This window comes from Lissotriton vulgaris, chromosome 11 (genome assembly GCF_964263255.1).
Source record: "Lissotriton vulgaris chromosome 11, aLisVul1.2, whole genome shotgun sequence".
Taxonomy (NCBI): Eukaryota; Metazoa; Chordata; class Amphibia; order Caudata; family Salamandridae; genus Lissotriton; species Lissotriton vulgaris.
This window is the reverse complement of record NC_141699.1, coordinates 722,466,450-722,491,683: the sequence shown is the minus strand read 5'-3', so window position 1 is coordinate 722,491,683 and position 25,234 is coordinate 722,466,450. Positions and strand designations below refer to the sequence as shown.

At 41.5% G+C, this 25,234-nt stretch overlaps 1 protein-coding gene and 1 pseudogene across 1 annotated transcript in view; one reads left to right on the top strand and one right to left on the bottom strand.

Moving 5' to 3' along the window:
• Nucleotides 1-23,640, top strand: part of GPC1 (glypican 1) — a 415,429-nt gene extending 391,789 nt beyond the window's left edge. The window contains exons 8-9 of the mRNA XM_086943806.1: nt 13,338-13,513; nt 23,275-23,640. Coding sequence (XP_086799932.1) covers nt 13,338-13,513; nt 23,275-23,489 — 391 coding nt within the window. The 3' untranslated portion in view covers nt 23,490-23,640. The remainder of the gene's footprint in view (nt 1-13,337; nt 13,514-23,274) is intronic.
• LOC147683384 (uncharacterized) lies at nt 10,436-11,232 on the bottom strand (annotated as a pseudogene).
• Nucleotides 23,641-25,234: the final 1,594 nt, after the last annotated feature.

The window sequence follows — 25,234 nt, the reverse complement described above, 5'->3', positions numbered from 1 at the left end:
AATTGTCACACTTGTAGCAGTGTGCTGGTTAGTAGTTGTGTAGGTACTCTCATTGGCAAAGCTGGCAGGGGCAATGGGTGGTGCAAGCTGCAGAGACCTCCCGACTAGAGCCCTGGTACTTATTTATGTTACAAATTAAGCCATTATTGCAGAGAAAGAGGCGAGCCGAGCTTGACAACCTTACTGGCTTGCCCCACATCAGTATAATCCAATTGTGCCACTGACCCCCGTGCCACTCACCGCTCCACCATGCCCGTCGTGCCGTTCAGAGTTACACGCGGCTTCCGGAATTCCATTTACCCTACTCTTGGGCATTCAATCTCTGCTCTTAATCCACTCTAATCTCCTCAACCGTGCTGGTGCCCGGTAACCAAAGTCTGCAGAAGGACCTCTGGACTCACCATTCCAGCCCAAAATGCCAGAGGAGGAGGGCGGGGGCTCGCAGAACCAGGAAGGGACACAGCGCTGTTCAGGGGGTACAGCAACCCATCTCCACTAAGCTGATTAATTGTGGTGCCAGACCATGGTTCTGTCCTCATGAGACCCATTTGATTAGTGGTTTGCGTCGAAACGTCGCCATTTTTAACGGGTTTGCACCTGAACATAATCATTACAGACAAGGAACAACATTCAGTTTGAACTTTATAAACATGTGGAAACAGGGGACACCCCTAATTGTGAATATGTGTACTATATTGTACAGTCTACTTTATTTTCACTTATAAGCACTGCGTTGTCTGAGATCAATTTTTACATCAACCAAGGAGATAATAATAATATACATTTTGCATTTCAAGGCCATGAAAACATTGGTTGTTGAAAAGAGTTGTTGTACAGGATCTATTTTAAGGTAGAGACCTGGGCACAAAGAGTTGCTCCTGTGTTATATGTTAAATTTACTTTTCCATCATGCACACTCTATTGGTACCGAAAAGCTTAACGATTACATACTCACAGCCACTCCACTCAACTTCCTATATATAGGTTTAACTGCAATGGTTTTACTTTAAAGCAGAAATGTAGAAAGCCAGCCTCTGCTCAAAGTTCATGGGGCAAAGAATTCTACAACTTAGCTGCTGAGGGTGAAAACACCTATCTCCAACAATTCAAACACCTACAACGGGAGATCAAATGACGCCGTCCTAGAGCTGAAAGACTAAGATTTTCAATAGCAACAACATCTTGTTAACATTCAACCGTAAAAAATGTAGTAACATTGACCATTGTGTTATAGAGAGGCAGCTCGCGAGGGCCTTGACCCAGAGACACCTCCACAGACCACATCTTAATGCCTGGGTGTCAGCATGAACATTGTGTGCCATCACTATACTTGTAGATGGTGTTACCCAATTTCTGAAACAAATTGGCCATTAGTCGTGTTTATGGATTAAAAAACAGAGGCTTCAAGATTTATCCGGTGAAAACTACCAGAGTACCATTTTCTTTATTCCTTCTAAATGACCTTTTCCGGCTACGGACTCAGGATAATGTAATAAACTGCAGACCTTATCTTCACTACAAGAGAATATCAAGAAGAGGTGAACATTTGATGAGTCCTACACTCGACAGCCCCAAACCCTCTCCCAGGTCCATCCCTGTCATTGCCCCTCTAAGGCTGTTCAACATTGACAGTCTGAAATCCCTGACCCGCACCAAGCCCATATCTCCCAAGGCCCCACCACTTTCTCACAAAGTGAAAAGTTTTCCAAGTTGCCAGGTGTGTAAAAGTCTACTCTACATCTGAAGTGATGCACCAATAGTACCATTTGACCCAGTCAAATGTGCATTATCACTTGTTTCTATTAAAAAAAAGAACTTGTCCTGGCCACCAACTTCTTCAGGCACAAAGTCAAGTAGCGGGAGTCTACAATAATTCTCACACTATGTGATGCTACCACTTTTGACTCAGAAAAGAGTTGAAAGTGGTGCACTTACTTTTTCTTCTACCCTCTTCTCTTCTCCATGTAGTTTATCTATTAAGTATTTATCAGTATTTGTATTTGTATTTTGTTTATTGTTTCAATTAATTAAAATTGTTACAAAAAGAAACTGATTGGGTTCGGTCATAAATAAGCATGGTCATTTCATTTAACAAGACTGTTAAACATATCTAAAACATAATCATTTCTGAGCCATTCTCATAATTACAGCAATGAAACATGGGTTAAAACTACTGTTTGTTTCTAGTCTTTGACTGAGTCATTGTGTAGTAGTTCTTTCCCCTTATGTGCAAATTTTGCTAGTCTCGCTAATTCCATTGGGATCTCCATCTTAAATAGAATTTTCAGAGCGCCTGTGCAGGTGCGTATCCAATATTTTAAGAAGAGGGGTTTCAGTAAAGGGCGACGTGCATAATTCAAGCGATGGCATAAGCAGATCATGTGGGTCATGGATTCCTCGTGCTGATAGCACAATCTACAAGTAGTAACCGACTCTAGTGTTTTCCAACGCCTGTTGATGTCTTTTATCGGTAGTACCATTAATCTCACAGACATAATTTGCTTTAAAATAGACTTGTTCAAGGCGGAGTCAAGGTATGGCTGACTCCGTTTATCGTGAAAGGAACTGGCTAGTAGACTGATGTTACTACTAGAGGACTCTAGTTCCTTCATGTCCTTTTCCTTGGATAGTAGTCTAACTTGTTTCTTTAAAATGCTTTTTAAAATTCCAGGTTGGTAAATAAAATCCTGCCAGTTGGACAAGTCAAGGTGCAATTCAGTGCAAGCAGTTAAAAGGCCGTTGGCCCACGAGTTGTTACTTTTCATAAAAATTTCCTTCAAGATTGCCTTCATTGTGTTTGAGGGGGCAGCACAGACCCCTCGATAATACCGAATCATCGACGCCCAGTGTTCATAGCGTTGTTTAGCCCAAATTCAAGCCGTACCAAGGTGTTTCGAGCATGAGCGGGTATATGGAAGATCTGTTTAAATGCCCGGCAATTGGCAAGTTCCATGATGTTGATTGATGCCGCGGGGAATGCTGGTTGGCCATATGTAATTGAAGGGAGTAACTTAGCTCTTATGACCTTTCTAATGGGTCCAGTTGTCGGGCTACTTAGTTTGGAGTTCAATTTGAAAAGGGCGTATGTCACTGCCGTAGCTTATGATTCCCTAGATGCAGTGTATGCTGCTGATTTCCCACTGCTCATAATCCAAACCCCTAAGTAGTTGTATTTGGTTGTTGTTGCTATTTTCAGGTTACCCATTCTCCATTGCTTTTTTTGTTTATTTGCATACTTCCTGCAAATTACTACCTTTGTTTTCCCTGCGTTTGCTCTTAAGTCAATTTCGTTGTTGTACATGCTTAATGCATTCAATGTTCGTTGCATGCCCTTTTTGGTATGGTCCATGAGCACCATGTCGCCTGGATACTGCAGTAGAAACAGTCTAGTAGATCCAATTTTCGGGGGTACCAGATTGGCTTTAAATATTGTTTTGCCAAGGTCAGCAATGTAGAGATTAATAAGCAAGCGTGCCAGTACACACCCTTGTTTTAAACCTCGGTATGTGTAGATTTGTTTGGTTACTGCGTTTGTCGATACCTTCACACATACTCAAGTTCCGTTGTGGAGAGCAATAATTGCTTTCAGCAGGATAGTCGGAATCCACCAATCTTGTAATTTCCTAAACAGCAAATTCCTGTTGACTCCATTGAATGCTGCAGAATAATCCACGAAGCATGAGAAGAGTGGAAGCTAGTTTTCCTGGGTGGACTGTTCTACCAGATAGGCAAGGGCTATGATGTTGTCTAGTGTCGAAACTCCTGGCCTGAAACCGGACTGGTATACTGGAAGAATTTAATTCTTGTTAGCCCAATTTTGCAGGTCTTGCAGGAGGAGGCTTGCATATCCTTTTGCCTCAATATCGAAGAGGGCTATTAACCTATAATTAGTTGGGTCCCCAGTGTCCCCCCTTTTGTGTATCAGTTGAAGCAGGGAGCCGTTCCAGGCTTCAGGCACCATTGAGTTATTCAGGCAGAACTGATAAAGTGGAGTAAATAAAGTTCCCCAGAAATCGCTGTCTTCTTTAAAGAGGCATCCAGGCAGACCATTAGGTCCCTGGGCCCTATCCTTTCTGATGGTTTTTAATATTAGTGTCACCCAAGGGCCTGCGCCAAGAGTTTCAGGTGCTTCTTCCGTGGACATTAAACGAGGGTTAATTGAACTGGTGTAAGTAGAAACTCTTTGATGGTTTGCTGGTCTGGTGTCCGGAACACTACAGTACAGTGTAGTCACATAGGAAAGCCATGTATGGCTGGCGACCCCATTGCGCCGGTCGTGGCCGTGGCCGGACAGCCTATTGATATATGACCAGAATTGAGCCTGTCTATTTGGCATCAACAAGCTAAAAATGTGCAGCCATTGCGAGTTTCGCAATTGTCTTTTGTGAACCCATCGGTTTTTCCTGTGGGCTTTTCTTGCTAACAACCGGTTTTGAAGCGTTTTATCGTTACCCTCTCTCGTATGTTCACAGTTGTCTTGTCTTAAGTCCCGCTTGCTTCGTGCAATTTTTTCACATCTTGGTTGAGTTTTGCAGCACTTCGTTTCTACACAGTCTTGCTGCTGGTGTGGTCTTTTGCCTGACAAAAGGTGATACAGTTCTGGCGCCAAGTTGGTCCAATTCTCACATATATTGCTAGCGAGTGCGGGCCAATTGCTTTTCCACTTTGACAGGCCAGTTGTATCTATTTTATTCCATTTTAGCCTTTTCTGGAGTACATGTATTTCCTCTCCTTTAGAGTGGCCTAAGAGGGGAATATGCAAAAGACTAGCTGTTTGCAGCGAGAGGCTATGGCTAATGGAAAATGATCACTGGTCTGTAGCGCTGGATTGCGGAGTTCTGCAGCTTGATCATACATGCAATTGCACATGAAGATATAATCAATTGAGTGTTTGGTCTTCCCCTGTGAAGCGTTATTCGTGGAATAGTTGGTAAGTAGTGGGTCGTGCGTTGACCTTAATCTGTATGTGTTTAAAAATGTGTTTAATAAGGTCCCAGCCCGATCCATGTGCAGTGATGCATCTTTTACTTTCCCCAAGTTCTGGGTGTTGAAGTCCCCGGCCAATATGATCCCACTATTTGAGTGGTTACTAAGCAAGTCGTCAAGTGTGTCTACTATGGCCCTCATCTCGGAGTATCTTGGGTTATCTTTACAATTAAAATAAACATTCAGGAGGAGAATTGTAAATAGACAGTATTTATCAGTAATGTACAAAACGTAACCCAGGAAATGGACTGATGCTGCCCTGAAGCTGGCCTAGAGGTGGGACAGAACATAGTTAGGGTGGTCAAGTGTCCTGGATTTGCCAGATACTTCAGTTTTTTCATTATCTGCCCCAGACATTTTCAGCAAATTTAGCACCGTTTTCATATGTTGCAATGCAGAATTAGTTAGCAGCCCCTAGCAGAAATCAGTTTATTTACCATGGCTGATACTGTGTGTGAAAGTGCATTTAATTCCCCTTTGCACCACACTATCTGTGTTTTCTGTGCCGATGAGTGCTATTCATTTAATCCCTCTGAACCCCTCATTTGACACAATTTGCAATCCTACTTTCATGTTATGGAATGGCTCTGGTTTGGGTTTTTAAAATATGGTAGACCCATGCATGATGACAAGTCCCATTAACTTTACAGATTCGAATTATGGCTGCCTTACTTTAGATGGAAGGTTCTGCCCTCAGTTTAAGGGTCTAAGATGTATTTCAGCTCCCAGTTCTACCTGTTGCCAAACAATGGATGTCAATTTTGTTTGCCATCACTGCCCTCATAGCTGCCAACTGTCCTGTTTTTGCCGGGGCAGTCCTAGTTGGAGACTGTCCTGGGTAATTCACTATCGCAGGACTGTCCTGGCAATTACACTTCGGAGAGAATTGCGATGGAAAGTTCAAACTTTAGACTAAAGTAGCCGAGTTGGGGAAATTCTCCAGTGCAGCTGAATGGGAGAATTTTTCCAATTCAGCTACTTTGCCCTTTAGTTTGAAAGTCTTGTCTCAATTATTTCTTTATTGAGTAGATCCTATAATCTTCACTATGATAAGTAGGTGGGGCTTTAGCTAATTATGTGGGTTGGGCAGAGTGGGCTGGCCTTTGGGACTATGGGTGTGGTAAATTTCCATGTAAGTAATTGATAGCTGTGCTGCAAAGCATACCTGGAAATGTATTTCAAATGTTTGCAACTATGCGCACTGTGTCCATTCCAGTAATGTAAAAACACAAAGAACAGCATAGAAAAAAGTCCTGCTTGCTACAAGGCCAAACAATAAAATGATGGTTAATGCTGGAAACAAACAGGAAATCTGGCTTCTGATTTCTGGCTTTCAATGACATTCATCTCTGTCTTTCCTGTTCATAAATGTGAGATATCCAAATGGACAAACTTGTAAGCAATTTTGTACGATAGAACCCCAAGGGCACTTATAAAGAAAGGCCCCTACAAAATTCACTCTTACAGCTGTGCTTACTGTTGCATTTTATTATTGCTGCTGCTCTAACAACTTTAATGGAATTTATTTCCCGCTCTTTGTACCAGAACATAATTGTAAATACCAAAATGAATAGGTGTCTTTTCTGATCCATAATTACAGTTATGTAAATAGATCAAAACCTATTGTAATGTGGAATTTCATGTCTAAGCCTAAATCTACTGTGCCTTTCCACATCATGTTGGATTCTTATTTTACCATAATATATACATTGAATTTGCACCACGTGATTGAGTGATTCGCAGTTTTGTTAGCACCTTGAACATGTGACTGCTCTACCTGTGGACTCTACTAAAAATAATATCACCCTCTTTATTCATTCCTGCCCAGTTACCCTGAGAATGCAGTCCATGAAGTCACTAGTGCTATTTTATTCTTTTTATAGGGTTGTTTTTAAAAAGACACAAACCCCTAAAAATCAGACTTTGAAGCATAAAAATCGAATTACCTGTTGCAGTAAGTGGGATGTTGCTCACAGGTGACACAGGTGTAGATGATGTCGGATTTGAAATACTGCAATTCATAATGCTGTTTTCTGAAAAGCAATTCTCTCCTGTGTGCTCTTCTCATGAGTTGCGACTGTAATCGCAGTTGCTAACCCTTGATGCGTTATATACCCCCATGGTGGGGTTGTAACGGACAGCATCATCTTGGGGAAATCCTGTCGGCGAACTTGGGGGTGGTAAGGAGTGGTCTAGTAGTCTACTGCCTGCTCCCCCGATGCCTTTCCAAACGGGAAACATTAAAAATATGAATCAACATTTGTCCCTTAAATAGATAAGGGCTGCTTTTTTAAAAAAGAAATAGAGATTTTCCTAGCCTTGGTGTCAGAAAGGCTCATTTATTAAAGATACGGAGGCGAGTATTATGCAGTCTCTTCTTGCTTTATTTTCACAGCAGCCAAGCAAGAACTACGTTTCCCAGAAAAAACAATGTAAAGAACTACAGAATGACATCACAATACATCCACCAATAAAATGTCGAGTGCGCCAATAATTATGTTGACTGCAAACAAGTCCTCTTTTCTTGAGGCGAGAAGTTAAACAGATACATCAAAAACAAAGGAAAACTGATAAAAGAATAAAGAATATAACGATAATGTCCAACAAACAGATCAAAAAGATCTGAAAAAATTGCCCAAAACACCGTTGAAGAAATCCAAGGATGGAAGAGCAGTTCTTTGAATCAGGTGTAGGCCCATAGAGTTTAAGAGGAGGTGCTGGTAGAAGGAGCCAGCACAGCAAAATATAGGCAAGGGTTGAAAAAAGAGGTGGGATAATACTCGCCTCCTTGTCTTTAATAAAATCTAGCCTTTCTGACACCAAGGATAGAAAAATCACAATCATATTCAAGACACAGAGTCTCCTATTATGCAAATTCAAAGCATTGCAATCACAGAATCCAAAACATGAACAATTGGTTCACAGTAAAAAGTTCTAAATATACTCGCATTTGACCAATCTGCAGATTTGAGAATATCGTGTAAAGAAGCACTAGCCCAAAAAGCCCGAGAAGCCGTAGCTCCTCTGGCAGAATGGGAACCAAATGAGGAAATGTTAATACCAGCGAGAGACATAATCCATTTTACCCAACAAGCTAAAGAAGGAGAGGAAACAAGTTTATGAGGTCTTTGAAAAGAAATAAGGGGGCCTCAAATCTGCAGTTCATTAAATATAAGTCTTCAAACAATTACCCATACACAATTTAGGGTGAGAAGGAACAAAGGGATAAAGAATACAGGATAGATTCGTTTTAGTGCATCTGTGAACTTGGACAGAGACACCAAGAGAAGAGAGGTGAAAAGAGGTTACATCTAATGCTCTCACATCAGAGACACGTTTCAGAGAAAAAAGACATAAAAGCATAGCAAGTTTAACAGAAAGCTGCTTGAGAGAAAGGTAAACATTATCTGGCCAATCAACAAACAATTTAAGCACCAAATTAACATCCCACATACAATTGTATTTAGGAAGAGGTGGTTTAACATGTCGTACTCTCTTTAATAAGCGACAAACTAAAGAATGTTCACCGATGGGTCTCCCATTGACACGTAGATGTTCAGCAGAAATAGCAGATCCATATGTATTGGTGGTACGATAAGCTTTGCGTTTGAGAAACTAAGCTAGCTAAAAAATTGACCACTAAGATGACATTGGCTGAAATGGGATCTGAATTCCTGTCCAAACACCAGCTACACCAGGCGAGCCAGGCAGACTTATAGACCCTAGAGGTATCAGGGGCCCATGACTGTTGTATGAACTGGATAGCTTCTTTCGAAATTCCTGGGGTTCTCCAGGATGACTCTAAATGCTCTAAGTAATCAATATTAGGGATTCGTCTTGGATCATGCTGTGCTGATGTCCCAATGGGTTGAGTAGAAGATCCGGGAAAGGAGGAATCAAAACCGGAAAGTCAGAGGACATTTCCAACAGAGAGGGATACCACTGTTGGGCCTGCGAAGAGGGAGTTACCAAAACAAGGGAAGAAAGGTGCCTGCATGCTTGTGCGAGAACTCGACCTATGAGAAGAACAGGAGGAAAAGCATACAGAAGATTCTGAGGCCAATGTTGGAGAAAGGCATCCATACTGAGAACTTGAGAATCTGGTCTCCAAGTGAAAAGGAAGAAAGTTGGGAATTCAGCCGAGAAGCAAAAAGATCGCTTGACATTTTTCCAAAGATGAAAGAAAGTCGATTGAACACCGAAGGGTGCAACCTCCAATCACTGGAGTCTTGAAGATATCTGGAATGCCAGTCTGCTACAACATTTAACTTCCCTGAAAGGTAAACTGCTCGAACAGAAAGACTGTGTTTTAGGCAGTAGTCCCAAAGATGTTGGGCTAAATCCGCTAGAGTCTTTGACCCCGTACCTCCTAGATGATTGATACATCTGACCACGGTCAGATTGTCCATGTGAAGAAGAATGGTGCAACTTACTCTGGATGGCAAAGGAACCTGCAAGCATCTCTAAACTGTTGATTTGCAAGAAGGACTCCTTCTGAGACCATAGGCCTCCGTTCGAGAACTCGCCACATTTTGTGCCCCAACCTGTCCGACTTGCATCGGATTCTAATACTGGATCTGGGGCGGCAGAGAAGATAGTTCTTCTGTTCCAGGCATCTAGATGTTAAAGCCACCACAGAAGTTCCTCCTTGGACTCCTGGTCGAGAGCAATGGGATCTGAATAGGCAAGGCACCTGCAAAGATGGCGAATTTTCAATCGCTGAAGGGATCGATAATGAAGAGGGCCTGGAAAAATGACCTGAAATTGACGAGGCCAGAAGGCCTACTAACTGAGCCAAAGACCTGAGAGAAAAAAACAGGAGAGAGAATGACGAATCTCCTTCTTTGTAAGAGAAACTTTGTGAGATGGAAGTTGGAGGGTGGAACTGGAGGTATCTATGAGGAAACCGAGAAACTCCTACTGTTGTGAAGTCGCCAAGACATGTTTTTTGAAGATTCACGAGAAAACCTAGTCAAAAAAGGAGATTATGAGATAGCTGAAGATGAGATCGTAGAAGAGTTCTGTCTTGGTCGAGGTATATAATGAGAGAAATTCCTTGAGCTCTTAGAAAAGCCACAACTGGACGTAAGATCTTGGTGAAACACCAAGGGGCTGAAGACAGGCCGAAAGGAAGCACCTTGTAATGATAAAAAATGTCTTCCCATTGAACCTGGAGATATTTCCTGTGTGAATGATGAATAGGAACCGTTAGGTACACGTCCTGAAGATCAAGTCTGACCAGCCAATCACGCTGGATAAGAATGTCTCTGAGATGTAAGATGGGTTCCATTTTGAAATGCTGATCAACTACAAAATTGTTGAAATCCTTTAGATTTAAGACCAAACTAAACTTCATGTTCTATTTCTGAACTAGAAAAACGTTGCTGAGAAAACCTGAAGGATCGAAGGGTCCTTGTTGAATTGCCTGTTTGGAAAGGAGTGCCGCAATTTAATTGCGAATTATATTGTTCTGATCTAAGGAAAAATTAGGGGGAAGGGGTAGGTAATGTTGAACTGGAATATGATAGAACTCTCTGAGATAACCTTGAACCGACTGGATGAGCCAGGGATCTGTGGAAAGAGAAATCCAAAAATCGAGAAGCAACGCCAATCTGCCCTCTACAGAAGGAGGGCCAGAATTGGAGACACTTACCAGAGTACTGTTGTCCTTTATTCCTGTATCCTCTGGACTGGAAGCCTCTGGAATGTCAAGGATAGAACTGGGGTTAGTATCTGGAATAGGAGTCGGATTGACCCTGCTGTTTGAAGGAGCCTCTGTTGAAGGAGCGGCCAGCAAAGCGACTCCGACCTTTGCCGGCCCTGGCAAAACCCAAGGGGTAAAAATCTTTTTAAGAAAAGTTTGGGGTTCATCGATAGTGGCAAAAGTGGAGACATATTTACCCAATTCTTTAATAAAAGAGTCACCAAAAAGATGACCTGTAGCGGATGAACCCTCTTCATTGGAAGCTCAAGAAGCTAATTTGGGGTCAATCTTAAGTAGAAGCCTTTTCCTTCTTTCCACCGAAATATGGGTATTAGCATTCTCCAAAATACAAATAGCCCATTAGGCCCAATTAGAAAGGGTATCAGGGTCCACAGTAGTGCCTTCCAACTTGGCTTCATGAGCCAGATCGAAAATTGTGGTGAGAGAACCCACCAAATCCAACAATCTATCCTGGCAATTAGGCCAGGCTCTATCCACTCCCTTCTTGGATCTTTGCCAAACTTGGTAAAAAACATCAGCATATTAGGATCGATAACAGGAGTATTAGTCACATTATTAGGAAGGGAAGGACGGGGACACTCTGATTTAAGTTTATTTCTCCTACACTTATCAAGGAATTACGTGAATAAAAAGAAACATTTTCAGCCACATGGTCAGAAGGGAACCATTCAGTAGAGTTATGGGGGTGAATAAGAGAGGGATTGAACATAGGCTCACCTAATAAGTACACTAAATTATTAGACTCAGGGTGAGACGCACTACCGTCATTAGGAGAAATGTTATGCCTTTTCTCCGGAGGCCCATGAATAGAAAGGTCATTTGATCCATCCAAAACATCCACGTCATCTACCATATCAAAATCATCCTAAGTATCCCTTAAATGTGAAATAACTATAGGGGAAGACGGAGGACCCGATGTAGACACCTCTCGGTGTCAACTTTAATACAAATACCCCTAGAGGAGTCAGAAGGGGCCAGGCGTTTTTTACTTTTAACAGAAGACCCTTCACGAGAAGCAAAAATCTTGGACAAGGAAGCTTCCAAATTCTTTGAAATGTCCAACATAGAAACAGAAACAGCCCTTTGAACAGAATCTTTGATAAAAGACGTCAAATTGTCTTTAAAATGCTGAGAATCCTCCTCTTCAGCCATGCTGAATTGATATAACAACAATCCCTAAAGGAAAGAAAGATACAGAAAAAAACAACCAACAAACAAAGGGTTAATATTTGTAAATGCTGATAGAAAAAAACACAGGGGGAGTGTCTGGGAGGCACAACTCACAATAAATATGGGTGGGGACTGTTGGAAAGCCACATCAGAAGGCGGAGTTCAGAAACATCTCTGCGATATCAGGGGTAAAAACAACGCCTGATGACTAGAGATCAAGTATGAGCAACTGCCAAACTGCTGATCACAACGGGGGAGCAGATAAAGTTGAAAGAGGACTGCAGACTAAGAGCGGTAAGAGCGCACACTACGGAGGCGGTTGAGAGAAGCCCCGCTTAACAGTAAGACCGTTAAAAAAGGAAAAAACCATCAGGCGAGCGCGTGCGAGCATGGGAAGTTCATGAATAAAGAAAGGGAAATTATGAAATATTAAACAATAGTAAACTCAGAATAAAACAAATCAAAAAGCGCAAACCACAAATTGAATGAGGGAAACAGATAATTATATACTTATCTTGACTGCGAGCAGCAAGAAAAGAGGACTTGTTCACATTCAACATAATTATTGGTGCACTCAACATTTTACTTGTGGATGTATTGTGATCTCATTCTGTAGTGTTTTTACATTGTTTTTTCTGGGAAACTGAGTTCTTGCTTGGCTGCTGTGAAAAAAATGCAAGAAGAGACTGCATAATAGAAGCCTCCGTGCCTTGTAATAAAGCCCAGTTTGGGAATTGATATGCAGGGTTGTGCTCTGTTGTACCTCGCACCCCTCCATCTCTGCATTTGGAGACAATCATGGTTGGAAATTGTGACCTGTCTAATGAATATTAATCAGGCAAGTCATGTTATGTCCACCCGCAAATGTACATTATGCGTTGCAGCGCCTTTGCACATAAATGGATTTGAAAATTGTATTTCCATTTCCAAACCAGTTGGCGTGCTTATTCAAATCCATGGCGTCAAAACGGGATCAGTGTATGGGGCACACAGTTCTTAAAGGTGATTTTAGTGATTTAGGGAAACAAATGGAAACTATGACCTCCAACATAAGATTTTTTCAAATACCCATATAAAGAGCGAGGGACACAATAGGAGATAAGGGTGTTGCTGAGACCCTGGGGCAGGTAGTAGGGGTTTCCTGTTATTAGCTTAGTGGTGTGCTTTCTGTGATAAAGGTCATCAGCATTGACCTCGTGGATTGCATTGGAACAGAAGAGGACCGAGGTAGCTGTGGGAAGGATCACATGTACTTTAGAATGGTTTTCAAATTCCCAAGTAGGGATATTCCTGAGGATTGTTAATGCTGTTACTCTAACTAAGTCACTTTTTGAGCCCCTCACTTAGTTTAAGAGGAGTTCTCCTAGCTATCTTTATAAGTCAAGGATTTTTTGTAAATGACATTGCATCATTCATCCCAAATTGTTATTAATATATTGGAATGTTCTTTATTTAGATATCTACCCGAGCTGATGGGAGATGGTCTTGCCAGTCAGATTAACAACCCAGAGGTGGATATCGACATAACCAAGCCAGACATGGCTATCCGCCAGCAGATCATGCAGCTGAAAATCATGACTAACCGACTCCGTAACGCATACAACGGCAACGACGTGGATTACCAGGACACAAGTAGGTTTACCATGCTGGAACGAGAATCCCTTTCAGATGTTGGTGATACATAATGAATACTTTTCAGGTGACCCATGACTGTGACCTCAGGTTTTAAGCAGGCCTATTATTAGATGTATCTGAGTCCTTTACCATTACATGGGTGCTGCACCAGCACTACCATAGAGCAAGAACGCCATTGGCATGTTAGTGGGGCATCTAACTTAAGTCTTTCTGTGCATGTAGGTCTGGCCATGGTCCAACCTTTTTTTCTCTTTTCATATCAAAGATAGACTGCAAACAGACAAGTCAAGAAACTATTGTTCAGAATAATTCTCTGAACAATCTAGTCAACACCACTCATTTCTGGACGTCTACTCAAAATCTTTAACAAATAACCGGTCTCAAATGCTCCTTTCTCTTTCAATAGTCTTATTTTTTCCCTATTGCTGATAAAGTCTAAACTGAACTTCTTAAGCCATATTATTTTTCATCCAGTTTCCAGGTGTACACAGCCAACAAAGTAAAGGCGTGGGCCTTTCTCTATGCATTGTCTATGCTTTGCTGGTCTTTAAAACATCAAACAATGTTCTTGATAAAGAACACAAACAGATATCGGTCCATCCCCAGTCACAAATATATTAATTTTTCCAATGTTTTTGACCTCAGAATGGCACTTGATGGTGGCAGCTTTTCAATCTTCATTCTCTTTAACCCCATTAAAGGTTATTTCTCGCTTACATGCCTATAGTAACATGAAATCGGACCAGGCCGTCAGTTAGATCATCTACTCCTTATGCTACAAAGCAATTTGTAGGCCTGCCTCCATGTCACCATACTCTGATGTACATCACCTTTGATGATCGCTTGGTGCCTTGTATCTCTGATTCATTTACCACTTCCTTGCCAGCATTATTCGTTTCCATATATATACATTTTAAGATAATACCCATAGAGATACCCAGATAATTCTCAAATATAGCCAGCCTGGCAGAAGTGAAGCTCAGAGACTCACAGTGTTCATTGCCTTATATTGCTGGATGTGCGTCAAAAAACTCAAATAAAATCCTGAAAAGGCAGAAACTTGGCTCCTTCATTAAACTATGCATGTCTCCTTCAATCTGTTTTTTTCTATTTCATCAATATTTATTGCTGCATTCCAAAGTGCCTGGTGTTGTGAAAAACAGATTTTACAAAAGGATAATTTTGAGGACATTTCAATCTTTCTGGTTTCCATAGAAGTTCTTTACAGATATCACTTTTATTCTTTAGAGGCTAGAATTAATAAATTGATTCTGTTTTGAAATGCCATTATACCCAGTGCTTAAAGGGGCCATCTTGTATAAAGAAAAGAACTGTATATCTGAACAATTACTAATGATGTCCTTCCAGAATGTTTCTTTGTTGATGATACCTGTTTGGATTTTGAGATCCATTGTGACATCGCTCACTGGATTCCCCAGACAACAGTTCTTTTCTTTACACTGGATGTAGGCCAATCACAAGCCAGACATCTATCTCCCTCCCTGACTTCCTTGCAGACACGATAATCTGGTTGTATATGTTGGCGGTGCCTAGCTCTCCCTTCATCCTGTCCCCTAGCAGAATAGGGCCTCACATCTTAACCCTTTCGATGCTCATGACGAGCTCAGCTCGTCATGAGGCACAGTTGAGCTGTGCTGATGACAAGCTGACCTTGTCATGAACAATGATAAATTTGAAAATCCAGCACCGGGGGGGGGGAAACCTCTAGCAGCCAAGGTGTTAACTAGTGTGTTTTATTGCTTTATTTATTTTATCTCTTCTCTCATTTTCTTTAAATGTAGTTTTGTTCCCAGTAGAGTTAGCTTTTTGAGGAGCGTATAGCTGAACTCAGAAGTGGCTAGTCTCCTTTTAGCAAGTTTCTTTTTGCCACTTATTTTTATATTCCAGCTCCCTAGCATGTGCACTAGTTTTTCACATAGCCACACCCCTCTGACGTGGTAGGCGGCTTTAGAGATACTGCTATGTGTCCGCGCAGCAGGTGCACCGAACGTATGCAGGTAGTGTGTCAACAGAGTGACAGAAGAAAGCTGTCTTTGCTTGGACTGCACCCAGTGCCAGGACCCCTGGTCCTCAGATATAAGAGCCAAATTTAAGTCACCTATTCTAAATCTGATCTCCTAGCCCTCCAAACTCAAGGTAAACAATCTTACTGTGTTACTGCGGCTCATCCCCACTCCTCTTGCAGTGGTCCAGTCCCTTAATGCAAATGCCACTCTCCACTTGTATGCACCATCCAACGTCTCTTCTCTCCACATGGACTTGAGCAGGGGGCTGTTGGACTAGTTGTAATATTTAAGTTGTTACCTACTCAATAACTAGGTCAAGACAAATATCTTTATCCGGCCAAAAATAGCCATAAAAGCACAAACAGAAGAACATGGTTACATTAAGATTATTTAACAGACACAACATAGCACAAACGTATTCAAATAGATAAAAGAAAAAGAAAAACAGTCATAAAAATAGAGATATATTGGGCCGAATTGAAAGTGCTCTAGGACAATTTCATAAAATCATGGCACTTAATCGATTTTAGGCATACAATTACGATAATAATAAACCATATAATAAAAGCAGTCTCCATAATTATGATAAAATAATACAGACATAAATGACTTGAGGAGTTAAAAAACACAATATCCATAATCCTCTATACACAGCAAGGAAATAAAAACTTAAGAATGCAATTTATAAAGCTGGTTTAACCAAGTTGTTTCCTTAATCTCAAGGCCCGATCTAAACATCTAGTTACAGTATAACAAAATCTTTAACGCCCGCCTGTCCCGTGCGATCTTCAGGTCACACGGAATAGGCAGAAGATATTGTCTCCTAGGCAACATATAAAGTTTACCAAAAATTTTAAAGGGCAAGGTGATCTGGGGGGTACTTTAATCACACGGACATTCAGGTAGATTCTCAAACCAGGTGACATATTTGGGAAATGCAACCAGAGAGTACAGTATTTAATCTGGAGTGCAATCAGTAAAATCTATCCTGTGGGTTTTTCATTCTCAAGAGATAAGATGTTGGCCCGCTCTCCAAAACCAAATCAACATGATTCTGCACTAGCGGTTTACTTGTTTCCTGAACTAATATATGATCTTCAAGTATAGCAGCATAAGTTTGCTTCACAACTTCCTTGCTGATTAATCTAGGTTTTCTCGGTCACTAATCAGCTCTGGGAGTCCTAAAGACTGGAAAGTGTTTTAATATACATTAATCAGGGGATACAGAAGACCCTATCCAGATTTAAACAATCTTTTATAATCTGTTGAGTAAGACTCTGCTGGGGATCTCGCCACTTAGAAACCGACAGTAAAAAAGGGTGGATCTTTATATAATCCTCAATGTAGGATAAGACTAACTCACTATGACGGATAAAAGTAGGGCACACCTGGGGGACCAACAGCCTTCTTAGGATTTCGTTTTTAGCTATTTGAAGTTCATTTGCTGCTTCAAATCCCCACTAACCAGCCCTGTAAGTAGCAATAGACAAGCTCTTGTATAAAATGAGAAGCTCATTAATAGGTGTATAGCCCAATTTCTGTGCAAACCTAAAAATCGCATCTATGGATCTGATAAATTATAGTGGTATAATTTTAACTAGATGAACTCAAGCGAGCGATGAATGTCAGGGAATGCCTAAATATGTGATGATCTTAACCCTTCCCGCCGTAAGATCCTCTAATACATGTACACGCTTCTTTGTATTCCTTGGGCCACAAGTCATGGTAACAGACTTAGTTAGAATTGAATTAAGGTCCACGTTCTCCATAAAGGTGGTAGATTGATTCAGAAGACCATGCAGACCATTAGTGGTTCCGGCCAGCAAAACTGCATCATCGGCATAGAGTAAAACAAGGAGTGACGCTTATCCCCTAATGATAAGTCCTTTATATATTTTTCTAGTTTGTCCGCCAACCCATTGCTGTAAAGTGTAAATAAAAAGGGGCCAAAATACATCCTTGACAGACCCTTTGATCTGATATAATCACCTTCGCAGGGGAGGCACAACAAGGTGAAATATCGTTATTTCTTCTTTTTATTTCCTCTTTCTAAGTATACTGTATTTTGCAGCACACTTAGAAAGATGACAAAGCCTCTACTGATTATTTTTGTGCAGGAAGGTTTTTCGTCCTGTACAAAATCAATTGTGTCTGCAACGCAGGCACCCTTGCACCATGGTGCAAGGGTGATTGCATTGGCGCTAGGCAGCCACAAGTGCACCAGCACGAGAGTGACAGCAGGAATGCACCATATTTTCATCTATATGATGGATTCCTGCCCTCTCCCTGTCGCGCTATTTAGCAAGTTGTCTTGCTGCGCTGCGTAATATTTTAAGAAATCTGCAGATATTTGTTTTGTGGCTTATTACTTTAACACTACTTTATCATATTAAATATACTACAAAACATTACCCTTTCCACTCCCTATCCTGGCAAACTTCATCTACATCCGTTACGTCATTTTAATACTACGTCTGCTTAAACTAAACTCTACAACATGCCACTCACTCCAATGAATGACAAGGCGCTCCAATTTATAACACATCACTCCACTCTAGGACACCCCTTCCACTATACGACATTCCACTCTATGATATTCCACTCCACGACATGTCACTCCTCTTCATAACACTCCACACCACTCCACTCTATGATATGCCACTGCCACTCCACTTTATGACACACCACTCCACACTATGCCCCTGCACTCCATTGTGCAATACTCTACACCACGGTATGCCCCACACTCCACTGTACAACGCAAGACACTCTATGACACACCACTGCAATCTACTCTATGACTCACCCCTCCAATATATGAGTTTATTCGACTCTACGCAACTCACCTCTACTGCACTCCACACCATTCTTTTCTACTACGCGCCGATCCACTCTATAGCGCTTTACTTCGCTGTACTCTGTCACTTCACTCCACTCTATGACACTGCACTGTATGACACTCTCCTCTAAAGTACTGTACACTACTCCACTTAACCACACTCCCCTAAATGACACTGAACTCTCCCATTTGAAGGAAATTTAATGGATTTGTTTTTATAGTTAGGCACCACCTTTAAATTACTATAACTTTATTTATTATTTCTATATAAACCAAACTTAATCTAGACAAACATTAGAAATTCCAAAGTTATAGTTACACCTTAAATTTATAATTAACGCATCACATTAAAATTATTATAAATCACACACCTCCATACACAGTGTAGCAAACTCGGTAGTCACACTACATTAACTATAACTCGTGCCTTCTCCATGCACTGATTATACCCCTTCGTATTACATCACTTATACTATGTGAAATCATACCTTCTATATCAACACTATGACATCTCAAAGAAGATCCTTTGTGAAAACACTGTGCATGGGAGAGTGGTGAAAAATCAGCGTGAAGGGGAAAATGTGATGTACATGAATGTGCTACTATCCGAGTTTATCTTGCTATCTAATGAGTAGAAAATCTATTAGAGAATCAGCACTCTGACCTCAAATGTTCTTGCAATTGCTTGTGTTAGAAAATCAATCAAGAAGACTTCCTGGTGACTGGAAAATACACTAGAAGACACCAAATCTTTATCACGCTCACCAGCTCATGTGCTGGAAAAATATTTCGCCATGCTGCGATTGGCAGAAGTCCTCCAATTCCACAAGCTGAGTAAAAATTATATATATATATATATCATTATGTCAGCCTGTTCTACTTGGCCCTCTCTTTAGGGTCACCCCAACACTTATTGCCTTCCCCCCTCTTGCTTTTCTGAACTTAGCTTGTGTTGGCAGTTGGACTCCTCACACTTTACCACTGCTAACCAGTGCTTAAGTGCTAGTGCACTCACCATAAAATGGGGAACAGCGTTTACAACGCAACTTTTACCACGCAGTACCTTTACCACGCAACTTTTACAACGCAAGTCGTTACAACGACTTGCGCTGGGGGGCGCTGTAGGATAGAGAATAGTTTAATTTACTAACCAAAACCTTCCCTATTATCCACGGGGAATGGAGTTGGAATAGTAAATTAAACTATTCACTATCCAGCGCCCCCCCCCCCCAACGCAAGTCGTTGTAACGACTTGCGTTGTAAAACCTGCACGGTAAAGGCATGCGTAGTAAAAGCATGCGTAGTAACGACATATATCCCCATAAAACATGGTAAAATTGGCTTACACCTAATTGGCACATTTATTTTACTTATAAGTCCCTAGTATATAGTACTGTATGTACCCAGAGCCTGTAAAATAAATGCTCCTAGTAGGCCTGCAGCATTCACTGTGCCACTTACTAACATAGCACTTTTAAAACGTCTCAGGCCTGCCATTGCAGTCTGGAGTGCATTTTTAGACTGCCAATGTTGACCTGGCAAAATAAACCTGTTGCCAGGCCTAAATCTTCCTTTTAATATATTTGTCACCCCTAAGGTAGGCCCTAAAATACTTTACACCGTGCCTCTAAGTTAAGGCTGCCTGCTTTTGTACCAAGCTATGAGAGGGTTAAGCACAGGTTAATTTGGTTACACCTGACAAAGTGTATGGTTGTTGCTTGAGTAGGGTTAACACCCTTCCTCAACCAATAACCAAATGTCATATTCCATGCACATCCCATCTTTTCTGATCTCTTATAAAATGCCCAGAATGCATTCTCTTTTACTTCTTATCATTGATATCCCTCGGAGCATAATCCGTTTTCACTCGGACACCGTATTGAACAGTTAGTAAAAAGCAACTCGGTTAATGTGGGATTGACCACTGCCATTGATTATGCACATACAGTCTGAGTATTATTATTATTATTATTATTATTATATTTCTTATATAGCGCCAGAATCGACCCCCGAAGGGGTATTTCCGCGCTTGCCTTGGGAACCCGTCCTGGTTTTTCCCTGTGAGATAGCCCCTACAGGGCATCCCCAAGGTGAAAGCCAGGCATCCCGCCGCAGGGGGCAGTTGTGGAGATTAAGCAAGCTTAATGCCAGAGTTGCAGAGTGTGAACCCATGATTAGGTCAGGCACCGAAGCGAGAATTATCGAGTCCATGGACATTTGAGCTCAAGACCCTGCCGCGTCGGGAATTGAACCCTGGTCCCGGGTCTGACCTCTGCTTCAGGGTCTGCCTGCTCTAACCAGTGAGCCACACTTCTCCATGATCATGTCACATCTACACAAGCCCCTCCCTCCACTACAGCCCTGCACAAACCACCATGGATTTGAATGTGAGATTTGGAAACAAAGAGGTAATATGCGGTCTCCTGATATGTTTGCTTGAGCAGTTTGGATAGTAGCAAATATCCTACACTTGGCTCACATAGTGATCACAATGATAGGTGTTAAGCATTTTATTGTTTTTATTGTTTTGGTTAGTTTGCATAGGGCCATGATGTTATTATTCAGTTATTATTGTAATTGCATGTCCCTTGATATGAGTGTTTCAGTTATTACTCCCCTGGAATGTGGAATCAACACCTAGGATATGATGGTGTAAAGTATGTTATTAAATATCTGAATGATGTATGGTATAAAAGAATTTTGCCATACTTAGGTCATCTAGATTAATATGATCATCTAATCTTAATAAAAGAAATTAAACAAAAATTAAGTATCTCTCAGACCAAGGATAAAGGGTGCAAACCTACAGGGGTTCAGTGCTTCCTATTTCTCCGTGCCATTGCATCCACTTGCATTATTTCAGTTAGGGATTCCTTCCCTGGTGGGAGGAAGCTGTAAGCTCCATTTTACCTCGATGTAGGTAGTTGAGGGTACATCTCTACGCCATCCACAGCAAACCTTTATTTTACAGGTCACAAGACACAGAGGTATTTGCTACACCAAAGAGAAAATATAGTAACTTTACAATTCCCAAACCTATTGTTTGATAGTTCGACACAAGTCCTAAAAAAGAAGTGGAGGTTAGACAGTATTCAAGTCACATCATAACATGTGACATCACAGCACTTGACATCACGCAGTGTGACATTGCACGTGGCTTCACAGGAAGTGGCATCACAACCCACGATCTCACAGGAAATGGCATCACAAGAAGTGACATCAGATCTTAAGACCTCATACATATGTTTTGCAGGTCTATCATTAGTACATTGGAGCACATTACAATATTTAACAAATGAGATTTTGGAGTCGTGCCAAAAAAGTGACACAATCCCAACACAAAATCTGGACCTCAACTTATACATTCATACCTGCCAACTTGAAGAACAATCTCACAGTGTGAGGAGGCGGCGGCCCTTGAAGGGGTGGGGCCTTGTGCCAAGAAGTACCTACGAGGCACTTTTTAACCCCACCGACTCCAAATCCCCTCCTCCCTAAAAAGAAAAAGCTTGCTGAGGCTGGTGCTGATGTCCTTGGGTGTTTTCACACCCGTTTATGGATGTCCGCAGTTAAGACGCTCTCGAAAATGAGCGGGAAACCACTGTTTACAGTGGTTTTCTACTCGTTTTCCCTGCCACAGTGTGATAACGGCTCCTCTCCAGGTGACCGTGTGATGGGAGCCGATATCGTATGTCACACTGTGACACCGTGTGAGTTGGCAGGTATGTACATTTTTTTTTAAGTCTACCGCTAAGAAATTGGCAAGAAGAAGAAACATGGCAGTAATTCTGTTCTGCTTAATTGGTTGCAAAATCTACAGTTTGAAATGGTTTATGGGTATAAGACACCTGCTGAATAGATCTTTGTGTGCCTAGTAAATCTCTGGAAATAATAATATTGGTAAGATGACTCTGGAGGTTAATGCACTTGCTGGAGAGATGTTTTTGTTTAGTCCCAGTTTTGAATCATAGTAGCATAGCGTGTTAATATGTCTCCTACAAAGCACATCATTTGACACAAAGATGATAGATTTTTATTTTATGTAGATGGATAAGTGGGTTACTGCTTTTAACATAGAGATCTTTGTGTTGCCTTCAGTTCTTAAATTGTATTTCTTCTAATATAGCACAGTGAGTTATGAAGGGTGTGTGACTCCTACAACTTGTAATCCTCACTGTCTTATGTAACACATCCTATACAATGATTTACACACATGACTTATTGTCAATGTACATGTGATGTAAAGCACTACAACACCTTTGTTTGTGATAAGTAGAACTATCAAAAAATGAAATAGTGTATTTGAATTGTTATTTGTGTAAAACTGGGACAGACTAACACATCTGACATTTTACAGTGCATGCATATGTCTAGTATACAGGGACTGAACAAAGTCAAAAGCATGCCTCTCTTGAGTGCCTGTAAATTAATAATAAGATAGGATCCCTTGTTACCCCTCAATTGCATTTGCAGCAAGATGTAACGTTCCAGATAGCTCCCAGCCAGGATACTCGACCCAAAGGATGCCTTTATCATAGGCCTTTATTTTGGGCCTGGCTGGAAACTAAAATAACAAAGCCCCTTTGTCGCCTGCACTTTGCTGCTCGAGTTCAGCATATTTCTGTGGTGCCCAATATCTTAGCAGGGGAGACAGCGTCCCCCCTGTGTAAAGACGAGTGTACCCTTGACTTGTGCCCTGGTTGAGAGCCCAAAATGATGGGGGGCACCTGGGCAATTGTTCGGGAGGGTCTCAATTGCAATGTTTTTTATTTTGTTCATTGTTGCTATTTGTATACCTAAATGCAAGGGCTGCTTTTATAGTCATACAGTAACTTACAAGAGAGCATCTCTAAACACAAAGTTCACACTATGTACCCTCTTGCTTTCCACAGGTGATGACTTCAGCGGCTCCGGAAGCGGCGGCGGCTGCCTCGACGACCTGTGCGGCAGAAAACTCGAGAAGAGCACGGTTAAGAAGCAGTCCGACACCCGCACGGTGGCGAAGAAAGCTGGACAAGGTGTCCCTGGAGCGAGCTGCACCTTCCAACCCTCCGTTTACCTCCTCCTCCTCTTCCTCCTCCTCACTGTGACTTCTTTTACAACTTAACACCGCGGTGCGTCGTTTGTTTCTAACTCTCGCCGCGCGGACTGTGGGTGAAAGCTTCACTCGGACCTCGATGCTCCACATTTCACCAGTCGCCACCATAGCTGGCGGTGCCAGAGTTGACTGTTTCTGTCTTTTGCGCGTTGGGTTCTTCAATGCACTCCCTTGTGTTTTTTGGTTTAACAGTATTTTTGTCATGAACAAACTTAATTGAAGCAGGGTCGGTATGATTTCCTGGAAAATTTTAATTTATTTCCAGTCAAATATGCAGACACCTAATACTGTTATACAGTATCGTTTTTAGAATACAAATGTTAGAAGCACGCCTATCCTAAGCTGAAATTAAAAAAATAATATATTTTGTTTTACAGTAAAATGCTGATGCCTACATTGCCTACGAGAACATCATACTAGAGGGAGCTATGTATCTAATGACGACCACTTTCCATTAAGCTAAAACTTTTCATTGTTTCATTCCATTGCGTGGGAATAGCCGAGAAATTTCTTGCCCATTGTACAGCATTCACGGTCAAATTTGTCGCTGGGATTGTCCGGGGACAAAATGGCGCACAGCGCCTCAAAAACTGATTCGCTGTGATCTTTCTTGATTTTTGCATGATATTCGTAAAGCAGTCATGTCACCTTAATATTGACCAGTCGACTAAAAATGGCAGATTATTTCACAGTCCGATTGAATGTGCATGAAGAAAGTTCATGTTTGGGAGATGTGTTTACTTCAAGAGTAATTTTTATTTTATTTTATTCCCAATAGTTAAGAATTGCACTTTTTCCAACATGCTTCATACTAGAAAGAATAATTGAAGACAATTGTTTAAGTGTTGTACACTTCATGTTTGTAACCATTTTTCAAAGACCTCTAGGGATAAGGTATTTCATAGTTAATCATGAAGCCAGTTGGGCGATAGCACGGTGCCCTCTGAGGTAAGTGCCGTCTGCCTCTTGAAACTGGTGTTCCTCTTGAAGTGCCAGCCTATGAAATTGCCATATTCATCAATGATGTATCTAACCAAGCCTATGTCAGTCATTCTGTTAAGAGTGAAAAATCTTGCGAAAGCTTGCCATCAACTTAAGCCCTGCTGAAGGGTCACCGATATCCTATGCATTGTGACCTCACTTAACTTGCAATCCTGCAGTCTGTTGCGGTTAACTGTGAGTTTCATAGTCCAGATTACCAGAACTTTGCAGCGATGGTCACCATGAGAATGCATCACCCAAGGAAGGAGTCCCGTCTATGGGAACTGCCAAGGTGGGAACTCGACTTTACTCGTCAGTCCATCAACACTCTTACTCCAGTGTCCTGCCTGAAATAGCAGTTCAAAAGTGTGACCCAGCAACTGACGGAATACGACTCTAAGCACACTCGTGAGCACAAGGATCCACCAATGGATAAGCACTGGAACTATCGACTATGGACCATGCCGTTGAACTTTAGTGCAGAACGCGCTCTCGCCTGCAGTTCCAGAATGAAACGGCTGGGCTTCCAGCATTACCAAGCAACCTCTAGCGCTATTGAACTATATCCGAAGACATTATACTTCAATTGACGGCGCTCACTGAGCAAAACTCTTACCCCTAACCTTTGTATGGAAAGATCATAAACACACCCCCAAAATGCACAGACACTGTACAGAAGTGACAAAGAATGAGACCGGAAGAGATCCTTTTGCTTGCTCATTCTGCAAATGTTATGATTTAAAAGACTGTGTATATTAATGTGGATAAACCAC